We start from the raw sequence: 14,713 nt of genomic DNA, 5'->3' as shown, positions 1-14,713 counted from the left end.
GGCCTAGACCCTTCATCAGAAAAGGATGAAGGGTCTAGGCCCGAAACGTCAGCCTCTCTGCTCCTATGATGCTGCTTGGCCTGCTGTGTTCATCCAGCCCTGCACCTTGTTGTCTCAGCAAATGGATGTGACCTGTTTTCAGTTGAAACAGGCTCAGTGCATGTCTATTAATATGTATAGCGTCTGGTACACACAAGTCCACTTACCAGACCATCAGTGCTCTTGTCTGACACAATATAAATGATTTTTCCCGTTATTGGTATTCATGCGAATTATCCTGATGAGTACAATTCGAAACCTTTGACAGAATTTTTTTTCAGCAATGTTCAATAAAGTTTCTAAGTCGTCAACTCCATGTAGAGTTCCTGTTGCCCCATGTTCATTGCAACCTTTCTCCCCATAGGGCCATGTTCTATTGCTTTTAATCAAGAGAGTTGAAGATAGATTGACCTAGAGCTCCAAATATATCATGGATATTACTAGAGTATAATCAGCTGAAAGTTTGCAGTTCACCATTCTAGGCACTGATAAGCTTTCAGCCACTAGGCCATCCAGAGACTCAGCCCACTGGGCTCAAATAAAATATAATTGCTGTGGATTGCTCAAGCATTTGTTCAACAGATTTGCTCCTCATTCTGAACTTGTGCTTTTGGGTTGGTCGTCTTTAAACTGCCTTAGAACCAAAGAAACCTTATTTATCTCTCTTAATGTGGCTTCTCTGGTCTCTTCCATTAACAATTTTGCTGTTCTATATCTGCAACTTCAAACAGGGAAAACATCACAACAATTTAAATTAAACCATTTTGCACATAAAATTATATACTTTAGACATTTGACGTCCATTCACAATTGTAACTTGTTCAGCTTGTGCTTTCATGGTTAAATTGGTTTTTGCTTATAATGTCCATGCAAACCTTGGCTACAGCATTTGTATTATTTCAGGTAATGAAGGTAGCGCTCTACAGCTTTGTTTTATTTAAATAACCAGCTGATCCTCTGCCCACCTCAATTTAACTTCTATTCTTCTCCCACTTAAGGTTGTTCATTGAGCGAGGCCAGTGTGGAGCATTACAATGAGAGGAAGAGTGAGTTGAGTTAGCAATGGCAAAGTGCTTCTGATGACAGCTATCAGTTTTGTGTTCTGATTGGATGATGGGGAAAGCAGGACTGACCCTGTTAGTTTTAATTTCCTGAAGTATTCCATTGCTCAGTTTTACCCTAGCCATTAGCCTGGTTCACAAATGATGTCCATCCCCCCGTTTGAAGCTATCATTGATGTCAGGATTTACACTGACCTCCTGATTCATAGTAAAATACTGAGTGTGGCAACTTCCAGACTACTAGATAAGTAACAGAAGTGTATTTAGTATATTATTTTACATTTATTTATTAAGCTTGATATATGTTTGGTGGTATATGTGACCAATTTTAAGTTTCATTATATTTCACAATATTAAAGGACAGGGATGCTGAAAGCACATCAAGTGACGACTAAGAACCTGAGCCTAGCAGTGTCAGACTGTTTCTGGAAAATGGTGCGCGAGTCTGTGGAACAGCAGGCTGATGCATTTAAAGGTAAATATGCATTAATGTTACATTCTGGTTTTTAATCAAACTCATAACAAAACAGGAGTACAGTTTGAATATTTATTCTGAGCATTTGAAGTTGAAAATATCTTAGGTTTGTTCTGTTATGTGAGTAGTTTACTTGCAGTTGTAATACGAAAGGGAAGTTATCAAGTTCTTTTGTAGTTGAAATATTCTGGTGAAATTGGTCAAATAACCAGAAATTGAAGAATTACTTGTTTTTTTTTTCTGCGTTCAGATTTTAGGTGGTAAAGTGAAAGTTTATAAACTAAGATGATTCTTTTTTGTCCTGTTGGAAACAATGATTTTTACTGTCATTATGTTGTGGAAAAGAAGAATCCAGATTTACTGATCTAAATCTTTCTTATTACATTATTGTTACAACTTGAGCATAATCCTATTTCTAATAAGCAGGAGGAAGATCTGTGTTTGCCTTTTGTTTTGTGTAGCCTGCCCTGGCCATGCTAGCTGTCTGTGAAAGCAACTCACCTATTTCCCTTGGACTGCGTTTTCCCTTTTGCCTCTCAAATGAGCAATCTTCATATAATTTTCCAAATATTTTCTAAAAGCCACAATTGAATCTACCTTCACCATACTCTCACTTTTATGGGCTGGATTAGTTGAGCCTTGAGCCACTAAAGTTGATCACAGATTTATTTTTCTATGTGGAAATAAACTAAAGAGGCAAAAATGCATTCAGTAACACAACACATTACTGAGTTGAAACAAGCTGTTTGTCATTCTGTGATGTCATGTATCTTTGTAGCTATGACCACATTTACAAGCACCAATGTTAAACCTCTACTGTTTTATAATGTACATAACCACCTTGGGGGGTGGGGTTGGTTTAATTGTATCCAAGCTTGGAGATTTACTAAGGATCTCTGAAATATATTGAATGCACAACAGAAGGTTACAATAAGGAATTGATTTGTCAGGGCTCTGTTACTTTCATAATGACAAGGAGATAGCTGAAGCATTTTTATTTAATACTGTGAATAAAATAATTCCCTAAATTGTTGGAGATGGTTTGATATCCAAAAATGGTTTCCTGTTCTTCTGTGCGCTGAGAAAAGCCAAAACAGAATGCATGCATATATGCTACCACCTACCAATCCAAAATGACACCCTGCCCTTGGCACTTGGCATCCTATTCTCCCTTTCTTAACTGGCACCCTATTATTACACTTGCCTAATGTGCTTACTGTTTGACAATGTGGCTGTGAAGACCCTTAAATTTCAGAATACGGCATTTGGCTGCTGTGAAAACAGGGTGTGATTTACCTTCCTCTGACAATTCTGTGTTATGAGAAAACTGTCAGCATGGAAGTACGTCTGCAAGTTGGAGGGAGACCTGAGTGGAATCTCCTGTTAGAAATGTGGGGCTCCCTACGTAAAAAAGGAGGGCTGGAGAGGCAATCTGTATGAGATAGACACTCTTTGGAATATCTTTCCCAACATCTGTCCCAATAGATTTCAAGGAGATGATTAGGATGTGTGCAATGATCTAAATTTTTGAGTACATTATTTACAGGTGATGATTGAAAGACATGGTGACTAACTCTGCAGTTTTGACCAATTGTGATGTGCCATTCATCTTAGCTGCTTAAAGTCTAAAGAATACCAGTGTTTGTGGATAAAATGACTTGAAGTTGGCACCGAGGAATTTCATGATATGCCAGAAAGTGAAGTTAGGCCAAAGAAATTTGGTATCGTATTATATGATACTGCAAAATCAGCCCTAAGTAATGTAGAGCAATGAAAAGTGTCAGAAAGAGGGCTTTATCTTTTACCTTGGGATACATCTGTTTGCTTATCATTTCTGTGCATGGAGTTTTGTCTCACAATCAAGCCTTGGTCAGAATTCAACAGGGTATATAAGTTCAGCAGAAATTAAGCACCTTCTGCACAATGAGAAATGAAACCTCCTGCAAGTTCAATAACTTTTGATGTGACAGATCCCAGGTGGACTTGCTTTTTAGTGGTCAGTATTTTTTGTGATAAGTTAATGGTTGTTTTGCAGTGTGTTCTTCTATAATAGAATTTGTCAATATCAAGTCACTGCAATGAGCTATGATTTAAGGGCAATTAAATATCACAGGCTTTCTGATGGGCAGCTCTACTTGGCAACAAAATGTTTTTTATGTAACTGTTTTATACAAAATAATTTAGTAATTCATGCCTTGTGTCTTACATGCTTTGTGTATCATGAAGGACTTTGAAGTAAAGAAATTATTGTAGCTAAGTGTAATCCTCTCTCACTACACAGCAAGATTTCATCAGTGATCAGATGTGAATGCTGAATTCATCTGTTTTCACCATGTTGATTGGAGTTATATTGGTTGAGGCAAGAGGAATGGCCTACTGTTCTTTAAGTGCGATATTGAATCTTCTGTTGTTCACCATTGGTTTAACTGTACCTTCGACTTTGCAGTTCACCTTCTGTCCTTTCCTGGCGTGACAACCTAGCTATCTGCTTAAGTCTTAGACTTCATTCACGTATTTAACTCTCTGACTCAGAAGCTAAGAATGCTGCCAACTGAGCTCAACTGAAATATCTATAATGACCCACTATTTGTAATAATCCAGATTGTCTGTTGGTTTGCTGAAAAGAAATTCAGAGTTGATAGTCTTTTGTTCAGAAAGTTCATACTGTGCTCTTGAGAGGGCTATTACAGAATTGCAACTGTTGGACTTTTGTTTTATTTTTGAAGAGCTATTCGTGCAATGTTTATTGTTGGGATAGTATCACAGCAGTGACAATTATGAACATCTCAGGAGAAAGCACAAAAATAGCATGTTAAAGTAAGAATGCAGCCTTACATGAATTCAGTTGAGTTTTTGGATCACAATAAATAATTGTAGTCACCAGATTTTAAAGAGCTATCAGATGAAAGTCCGAATATGTAGAATATTGCAGATAATTGTTTTGGAACATTCCAGTATAATAAGTATTCAGTCAGAGTGAGGATACAGAAGACCATTGACCATTTTAGATTTAGCATGGCGATTGCCACGGAGGAAAGTAACCTTCTTTCTCTCAATTGTCAATTTTTGGGCCCTATTTAATTAAGATGTATATTAAAGTAATGGTGTTAGACTGATTACACAGGTGTACTTCACTGTTCAAATAATTTCATTACATTTAACTTAGAGTTTGAATATGCATTGCAATTAATTTCTTTTATTTTTCTTATTTTAGCTACTCGATTCAACCTTGAAACTGAATGGAAGAACAACTATCCTCGGCTGAGGGAACTAGATAGGGTAACCTTTAATTCTCAGTGAATCACAGTGGGTATTTGTGATTTCATTATTCTTTCTAACTTGATTTTTTTTTAATCTTAGAATGAACTGTACGAAAAAGCGAAGAATGAGATTCTGGACGAAGTGATCAGCTTAAGTCAGGTTACTCCCAAACACTGGTAATGCTATTTTGCTTTTTAAGGAAATGCAATTCAACTGGAATGTTGATAATTAAAGTAAAGATGAATAATTTTACATTACAACTGTCAGTGTCAGACTGTTACCTGTGTAAAGTAATGCTTGGTAAAGATATCTTGCTGACTGCATTGCTATGGATTGTAGTAAACCCAGCAACAAAGCTTCACTGTCCAAGAAGCCAATCCTTTAATGTTACAAGAGAGGGCACAGAAACATCTTAAAATTAAACTGTTAGAAATAAGGTCTATCATGGTCCTGGGTTGGAAGTCTCAACCCTGTTCACATATGTTCAGGAATCCAATTCTGATTTGGGCAAAATTCCCTGGGTGGCCTTCCAGCTGCCTGCCTCCCACCTGTCTACAGTTTTAAGTGGTACAGGCATACCACCAATTATCAGCCACATTTAGGGTCTCAATCCCTGGCCTCCGATCAGAGGCTGGCAGGAGGTATTCAGAGGCACAGGGGATCCTGGTAGATCACTCACCTCAGGATGGGAGTAGTGGGTAGGGGGTGAGGGTTTCTCCCTCAAGTTCTCTTGGCACATGAGGTGCTCCACCCTCCAAGGTCTGCTCCCACAAACCATGGCCATTCCATCAAGACCTCTGATCTGTCTTGCCATGACCCTCAGCCCTAGCCTCTTCTCCCAACTGTGCGACCTCCTGTATTTCCCTGCTCCTGGGCTCCAGGACTTAAATCTGAAGGCTGTTTGCTGTCCCAGTTCCTGCCATTGCTGCCCTGCCACTGCTGGGACTACAGAACGTAGGTCAATCAGATTAGCCATCTCCTGTCTGATGTGACAATTTCTCCTGACTATGTGCTGCAAGTTCTGTCTCTGGCAAATTACGACTCCTCGGAAGGATTCCCTGCCAACTCTTCAGCTTGCAAAGCATGCATATTCTGTGTTTTACTGCTTCTTCTGCGTTTCTAGAACCACTTTGAATACATAAAAATCTAGAAACGTTGCTCCGTTATCAGCGTGACAAAGGCCAGCAGAGAAATTGTTTTCTGAAAAGCTTTTACTTTCGGAAGAAATAGCCAAACTTGCAATGGTGTATTCAGATACTGTCTAACAATCAATGTTATAGAATTATATATGTGAACGAAACTTTTGCAAGCAAATTAGTTGTAGGCTTAATTTCCTTTTGTAACTTCCAAAATTTGAGGAGAGGAACATGAGAATTGTTGAATGAAATTGTTTTCCTCTTTTCATCCTGTAGTAGGTTCCATACTTCTGTACCTTAAAAACTGCACCTTGCAAGCATAGGGAAATATTCCCCACACACTTCAACGTGTGTTAAGCTTAACTTTTGAGGATCACCATTGGTGCAAACGTATAATATTTCCATTCATCATAATCTTTGGACCTTCTTTGGACTTCGACAACTTTTTTATACTTTACATGGTTAAGCTGGCAGCACATCTGTGATACACCATAACGCACCTTATCCTTCACGTCCTTAACTAGCTTAATTTTCATATACTGAAAAAAACATTGTCCCAAATGTTATCAAAGAATAATTTGCTTGACCTGCTGTTCTGTTTCTTTTTATGGAAGGTGCTGTATTAAATCTTTCCTTCTCCCCATAACCCTACAACGTTAAATCGTAATGCCTGTATTCATGTTGTACTTTACCATGTTTGTTTTCAAATACAATATCTCAAAGTACGTCATACACAGATGATTTCTAACATCTCTTTCTTGCGCCAGTGGTCAGTTAATTCACTTGATTTATTGTTTGAGGGAAGAATTGTGGCTCGTACCTTGAAGAACTCCTTGTTCTTTAAATAATGTAGTTGTGTCTAGATATCCATCTCATTAGGGAGATTTAACATTTCATTAGAAAATCAGTATTTCTGGTAAAGCAACTTTTTGACTGTGGTGCAGCTGTGTCAACTTAGATTAGCTCAGTGCAGGTGTGGTGTTTCTAATCGAAGTGTGACTAACTGATTACTTCAAAATTTTGATTGGTGCATTAATTGAAGTCCATTTGAAGAGGCATTAAAATTTCTGCATTTATTGGATTTGAAGCACTTTACTGATCCACTTAAATGAGAAAGACCACAGAAAGCACAGCGATGGAGTGGCAGGGTGGCTCAAATGGTTAGCACTGCTGCCCCTCAGTGTCAGGGACCCAGGTTCAGTTCCACTCTCGGGTAACTGTGTGGAGTTTTCACAATCTCCCTGTGTCTGCGTGGGTTTCCTCTGGGTGCTCTGGTTCTTCCCACAGTCCGAAGATTTGCAGGTAAGGTGGTCTGGCCATGCTAAATTGCCTGTAGTGTCCAGGGATGTGCAGGCTAGGTGAGTTACAGGGGTAGGGTGGGGGTGTGGGTCTGAGTGCGATGCTGTTCGGAGGGTCAGTGTGAAAACAGGAAGCTCTTGCTAAAACTATTACAAGGTACGACTCAGACCACATCCAGAATACTATGAAACATTTTGGTATCATTATCTAAGGAAAGGCGTGATGGCATTGCAGGCAATCCACTGAAGGTTCACGTGGTAGATTTTGGGTTTGGGGGCATTTTCTTGTAAGTAGAAGTTAAGTAGGTTGGGCTGGTTCCCATTGGAGTTTAGGATAATGTGTGGAAACCTTATTGAAACATATGAAATTCTTTTTGGGGCTTGACTGGGTAGATGAGAATAAGTTATTTCCTCTTGTGGGAGACTCTGGGACCAGAAGGTATAATCTCAGAGTAGGGGATTACCATTTGGAACAGTGATGAGAATTTTTTCACTGAGGGTTGTCAATTTGAGGAATTTATTCACTAGAGGTGGCTGCAGAGGCAGAGTCATCAAGTGTCTTCAATGCTGAAATAGTCATATTATTAAATCAGTAAGGGAATCAAGGGTTATCAAGATAAGACCGGAAAGTGGAGTTAAGAATTATCAGATTTATCATGATCTCTTTGAATTGCAGAGCAGACTCAATGAACTGTGTAGCCTATTTCTGCTCCTGTGTCTTATGGTCTATGGATCTTGAGGTGAATGTTTTATTTCCTAAATAAAGTTAGTCATATAATCAGCAAGTGAATTGGTAGAGGAAGTTTGCCGTCTTGAAAAAAGTAGCATATCATTGTAGTTTGTCTTTGAAATGTAATATTTTTTGTACTTAAATGAATTGTCCAATGATTTCTGTTAAGCAGAATAAATAACGCAGTGACTTGAGAATTTACCGCTTAAAGTTTAAATTATTTTGTTTTAAGCAACTTTGAATTAAGAGTTGTGTTTAGATGTGATTGTACTTCAATATGAGAAAGCATTTTAATTTAACCCATACTAGTTAGACTGTGGAAAAATTTCTTTTTTCATTATTTTGTGCTATTGAGTACCAGAAGATTGCATCAGAAGACATAACTCGATTTGAGTAATGCTGGTTCTCTTGTTTTGTGAAAGGTTACCCCATTTTAGTGTTTCTTCTGAAATCTTTCCTTTCTGTATTGCCTTTTGAAATTTTGAAATGTCAGAACAAAAGGTTATGTAATCCAACATATCTTTCTATATTAGAACCAGTTTGCAGTTTCTCCAAAAACTACTGCAAAGTAGTTAATCTTTAGTTCTGTAAATCTAGTCTCTAACATTCAGAGTTGAAGGGTTAAATACTAGCTTAATTTGTAATAGTCATATTGATTAATTGTATGGAGTGAAATATTTTGGGTAGCTTGCAAAGGATTTAAATCTGTCCCTTAAGAAAATACTTGGTTGTTTTGGGAGTCTGTGATAGATTAATAACTTTCAAAGAATGAGAAGGAAATTGATCAGTGTTGCTGAATCAATTTGATGATGAATTATACAGTGCTTGTTATTGTGTTTGCTATCTTGTTAGTATGTTCACTAACTGACCAGTGTTCGTGTTGGTATGAATCGAATGCACTGGTATTTTACCCATGGGACTTAAAGTATTAAAAAAAAAATCAATATTGGGCCTGTCAGTGTAGCTGAATGGAACAGTGGCAGGCATTAGCTTTTAGCATTTGTAACTAGTTCAGACGAATGTGGAAACAGCTGATGGTGATTGTGTACTGTGGTCAAAGGAAATACGGGAAAATAAGGTGTAAAGATATTTTAACATGGAACATTACCATATTATATCTTTTTTATATGAATAAACAATTCTCCAAATTAATTATCTAAAATTGAAAAATACTGTATTTTGTTCAGCACGTGTTCAGATAATCATTTCTTGTCAAAATAAAATATGGCAATGAACCCAGTTTTGCCTGCTGTTCTGCTTAATGGTCGACATCCTTCCGTCATTGGAAGATGATGGAATGCTGCCGTAGTACTTTGGTGAGGTCAGATGAGATTATCTACTGCCCTTTTGACAGCTGAGCAAGGTGACTTTGGAAAAGCGAAGTCCTCACACATGAAGCTGTTCTTTGCTGCTACTCATGTCTTGTTTGCATGTTTGCTGTCAGCTTTGGAGCCTTTGAAACAAAATGTTGTGGTGGTGGCAAACACCCATTCATAGCTGCTGTTGCTATTTTCCTTGAGCATTAACAAGAGTTTCCCCACTTGTCATGATTGATATTGAGCGCTTTCATGTCCTTTTGACAGCATCTTTGAATGGGAGCAATAGGTGCACTGCAGGTCTCTTGGTATGGCCTACCTGCCTTTACAACATCTTAGAGATGCAGCCACTGTATGTTCTGTGCAAGTACCGAAGTCAGTGACACCACCTTTTATTTGATTAATGCTAGTGTGCTTAGCATGTTTGCCTTAGAAAGGACTGCTTCATTGATGACTTTGTCTTTCCATATGATGCCAAAGATACTTTGTAAAGACACTGGAGATGGAAATTATTGAACCTTTGTTATTTTGGAGGTCTAAGTTAACCATGTTTTGCTGGTGTACAGCATTGTGCTGAGGGGAAAGGCATTGAGGATTAGCTTATTGGTCCTGTCAGACAGCTGTGTTTGTTCCGAAATCTTTCCTTTCTGTAATGCCTTTAACCAAAAGTTAAAAGTTAACCAAAGTTGGTGACTATCTTTCTAATAATTTTATTGACGCATAACCAGTTTTTTGGGAAATGTTAGACTGACAAACAGTTGATGGATTACAATCTAATGATTCAAAGAGGCACTTTAGTATGATGGCATTGGTGGAAGAACTGACATCAAAAATGTGAACACATTGTAACTGGATGCATTGATTTAAAATATGCAACACTTGTAAAGTGATTAAAAAAGGGTTCCACTTTGTGTATTTGTTATGTGTTTATACTAACCACACATCATGAAATTAAACATAAAAATGGCATAGTGTTGCTATGATTATGTACAAGAATCTTGGTGCATTTCCTTTTATCTTTTTCCAACTATTAGCATCTGCAATATAATCAGTATTTTTGGTCGGCTTGTGTAAATATTCTATGGGGAATCTCCTATAATAGAGAAAAAGTTATGAATTACTAGATTTGGATCCTCTTAGGAGAATTCAGAGTACTGTTCTTTCCACATAATTATGCTGATATTGCAGATGCTTAAAATGTCCTGCTAATTTTGTTGAGGCACCAACTTCATGGTTGACACTTTTGTGGATGCATCTGTTTTCTGTACTGATTCAAAATTTGTGCATGGTGGTTTTGAGAATGGAGATAATCTTACACAGTGCTTATGCACAGTCTAGTTGAGCAATCTGCTTTAAGACATTCCACAGCTAAAATAAGGAACTACTTGTCTGTTAGAAGAAGTTTAATTTCTTAATTAATTTTTTTGAGTTCATTTTGAAACATGGGTACACTTTTTTCAGTTTGTTTTTGTGTGTAATTTGTGAATGAACAGTAAATTACCCATGATCTTGCTCATTGCTAGTTGATTTTTTTTTAATTCCACCTCGTGATAGATTGAGAAGAAAGGTTTCACCAATTTGCTTCACAGGGCAGCTGTATCTACAATCAAAGGGAATTGATTGGCTGGATAGCTGATTTAGGATGAAGACTGACACTAATAACGTGGGTTCAATTTCCACACCAGCTGTGTTTACCACGAAGTTGCTGCCTTCTCAACCTTGTCCCCTTGCCTGAGGCATGGTGACCCTCAGGTTAAACTCCCCACTAGTTATCTCTTTCTGTCTCTCTCTGAGAGAACAGCCCTGTGATCTGCTGAGATTATGGCGACCTTGCCTTTGCCTACCTAGAGTCAATGCCTACAAGTATTTTGACAGCTGATGTAGTAAAATTGAATAGGAAACTTTGACATGTAAAATTGCATGTATTAATAAAAGTGTGATCAAATATTGTGACACCATGAAGCAAGGTTTGTGTGCAGGGAATGCAAGATTTTCAATAGATTCATAATGCACATATTCTATAGATCAGCCCATATTTTAGCCTTAATCTGCTGTGCTGTAAAATTAAGAATGGGCTTGGTTTATGTAAATTATTTATTAATTTGCTTTTTAGGGAAGAGATTCTACAACGGAAACTATGGGAAAGAGTCTCTACACATGTACTAGAGAACATTTACCTTCCTGCTGCTCAATCGGAGAATTCAGGCACATTCAATACTACAGTAGACATCAAACTCAAACAATGGACTGACAAACAACTGCCTCACAAAGCAGTAGAGGTTCGAATCAGTTGGAAAGTTTGCGGTCGGTCTTATTGCGCTTTCCTACATATTAAGTTGACGTTGGTTGTTTTGATGAAACTGAAACATGACAACAAATAATATACCTTGAGAGCTGAATGAAATACATCTGGAAAGAATTTATCCTTTTGCACAATTCATGCCTGAATAAGAATATTTCATCTACAAAACATTTTAATTACCACAATCAAACATATCAACATGTGCAATGTAAAGTCAATTATTTTGACTTGTGTAATCTTCCTTTCTGTCGACTTATTTTTGTTTTCTGTCTGCCTCTTTTTGTTTTAAAAGGTCTGTTTTTGTACTCTTCATCCTTATTACTTTCCCTGCTAGCCCTGGTAACATTAAATCAAACAGGAGTATAATTTCATACCTGCTGACATCCTTGACAGTATTTCCAGCTTTTGTTTGAATCTGTCCAATTTGTATTCTCCCAGCCTAAGGGAAGGTCATGAAAATTGGAAATTATAAAGTTACTAATTAAATTTGATAAAATTTAAAAGATTGAGACTTATTTTGTATTTAAGTTTATTAATTGCAGTTTTAACATATCTGTGTATTTATCATAGATTTCTGATTTTGAGCATTTTATTTAACAATTTACAAGCGGGTCTAATATCTAATGTATTATGTGCAGTTAATGACCTGTAAGTTAAGTGTGATATAATCAATGATTTTGCTGAGATTTTAGTTTTAATAAATTTACTTGTACTAATGCATTCTTGTTTGCAGGTTGCTTGGGAAACATTGGAGGATGAGTTTGCTCGTTTTATGTCAGAACGCAAGGGGAAGGACCATGATGATATCTTTGACAAACTAAAACAAGCTGTTAAAGATGAAAGTATAAAACGTCACAAATGGAATGAGCAGGCTGAAGACAGTCTGGTACAGCAACACCTGATTTTGTAGTAATTATTGTGACTTCAAAAGGATCTCAATTAAATTGGTGTAGTTAAGGAATTTCTTAGTATTGTATTATCTATAGTTTAATTTAGCAGTTTGCATGTGTCTTAATTTTTAGCTTGTAATCCATGATTATATGAAAATATTTCTATGATATTCTTAGTGATATAAAACTAAAATGCAAAATAAGAAACAACTATTTTAGAACCTGCTGTTTTAATATTTAAAAATTTGTCTTGTTTTACATGGATACATTTTGCATTAAGAAGCTTGAATGCATTTTTAATATCAATATTAAATGTGCCACATAACTGCATTAAATATTTGCAGTCATTCAGGATGTAAATATGCCTAATTGTATTTTGAATTGAGGATGAGACCCTACTTGGTCGATCAGTGTCTTGAGTAGGAAAGTTGCACTGGCAAATACCAATTTGACTTACATTTAAGTAAGATGGTCCACATTGGTGAGTTTTCTTGATACTTAATTGAGCTGCTAGAAATTACTATAACTTAGGAGTCAGTTAAGAAAACATTTTCCTTGTCAGTCTGTGGAGAAGGATGATATTGAGTTGGGAAATCTAAGTCGGTTTGTGCGCAAGTTAGACCAGTATTTAAAGCAATATCAAATAGGTGTTTGTAAGTACAGGAGATGTTCGTATACTGAATCTTTCAAATTACACCCCTGAATGGGATCACGTTCACGAGTACAAGCATTCGTAAGTTGGACATTCATAAATTGGTGTCCCCCTGTATCTTGAAAGTATAAACTTACTGAAAATGTGGATTGGCTTTTGATTCCTTGACCCTTACTTAATTATTGTCTTTGTGTTTTTGTAGCGAGTCATCCAGCACAATGCTTTAGAAGATCGTTCTATATCTGACAAACAGCAATGGGATGCAGCAATCCATTTCCTGGAAGAAACATTACAAGCCCGTCTTCGAGACAGTATGTTTCGAAAATTTCATGTGATTTCAGTTTCTTAGTTAGTAATTATTTCATTGTCTTAAAGTAGGCTGTACTTTTTCATGATTAACATGAACATCTAAAATGCATCAAAAAATTAAGGAAGACGGCATTATCAACACATTGCTTTGCTCTCTGATCCTATATGAGTACAAATGTCAAAGTACATTAGGTGGCATTTCTGATTGTCCATATATCCAATTTAACTCAAATTTTCTGCAAACAAATAGGCCTTCTAATTCAACGTTGGTTGTGTGCAAAAACAAAGGATTTTAAAATGTTAAACAACTTTACTGGTGTTCTGATGTCTGGCTTCTGCCTGGAGATCCTCTACATCCTATTTCTTAACTCTTCCACCTAAAAGGATTCTGTCTTAATACAATATCTCAGGCATATACTTGCTTGTGGTGTTGTAACAAAATGCTTTGCCAATACTGTTCTTCCCCCCAGGGCCCCACCCCTGCCCAGTAAAAAACACAAATGCGCACACTTTTTTTATTTACTCTTTATTTCTTCTGAAATTTTTATGAATCAACAATGATAAGCTCCCAGTCCTTTCCACTGAAGCTGGGAGTAACATTATGGTATGCTCCATAATGTTTCTGACTCTGCAGTTTTGATTTTGCATTCCACTCAGATCTGAATCCATTTTATTGACATGTTGACCTTTATCTTTATCATGGTTTTCTCTCATAATACTCACTATATTGTAATCTGTTCCTTTCCATTTCTGTCTCTATTTCAGCAAAGTTCCTTACTTTTATGCTGATTGGTTCCTTAATTCTACTCTGCATATTCAAAACTGTTCACAAGATTGATTTAAATCTTTCGTCACCACATTGCTTACCCTATAGACAAGAATGTTGAACTTTTTGTATTTAATTGATGACCATTACTTCATTACAGCCTTTCCTTGTTCCAAAGCTTGCTCTTCTGTTGAAAGAATGTGAATAATTTCTTCCTTCGACAAGCCTGACTTCCTGTTTTCTTATGAGCTTAGAATAGCATCTAAACAGCAAATAAAAAGAACATGATTGCCTTCATTCTTTGTCAATAAAAGACCAATGCAAAACTGACTACACAACTTAGTCTTTTGATATGTCTTCTAAAACCATTAAGCTATTAATGTTACAGCAATTGTAAAACTGGAAATTAAGGAAAATTGATCAATGAAACCGCAAGAAAATCAATCTGGTGAAGTAGCTGTGAGATCTTCTCTTGAGA

At 36.8% G+C, this 14,713-nt stretch overlaps 1 protein-coding gene across 1 annotated transcript in view; it reads left to right on the top strand.

Moving 5' to 3' along the window:
• Positions 1-14,713, top strand: part of LOC109937702 (dynamin-like 120 kDa protein, mitochondrial) — a gene marked incomplete at its 5' end in the record, with an annotated part of 103,780 nt that overhangs the window by 34,075 nt on the left and 54,992 nt on the right. Inside the window, 6 exons of the mRNA XM_048604588.1 lie at positions 1,460-1,575; positions 4,790-4,854; positions 4,936-5,012; positions 11,430-11,595; positions 12,352-12,504; positions 13,363-13,491. Coding sequence (XP_048460545.1) covers positions 1,460-1,575; positions 4,790-4,854; positions 4,936-5,012; positions 11,430-11,595; positions 12,352-12,504; positions 13,363-13,491 — 706 coding nt within the window. The remainder of the gene's footprint in view (positions 1-1,459; positions 1,576-4,789; positions 4,855-4,935; positions 5,013-11,429; positions 11,596-12,351; positions 12,505-13,362; positions 13,492-14,713) is intronic.

This window comes from Rhincodon typus, chromosome 13, assembly GCF_021869965.1.
Source record: "Rhincodon typus isolate 14 chromosome 13, sRhiTyp1.1, whole genome shotgun sequence".
Taxonomy (NCBI): Eukaryota; Metazoa; Chordata; class Chondrichthyes; order Orectolobiformes; family Rhincodontidae; genus Rhincodon; species Rhincodon typus.
This window is presented reverse-complemented; position numbering and strand designations above follow the sequence as displayed.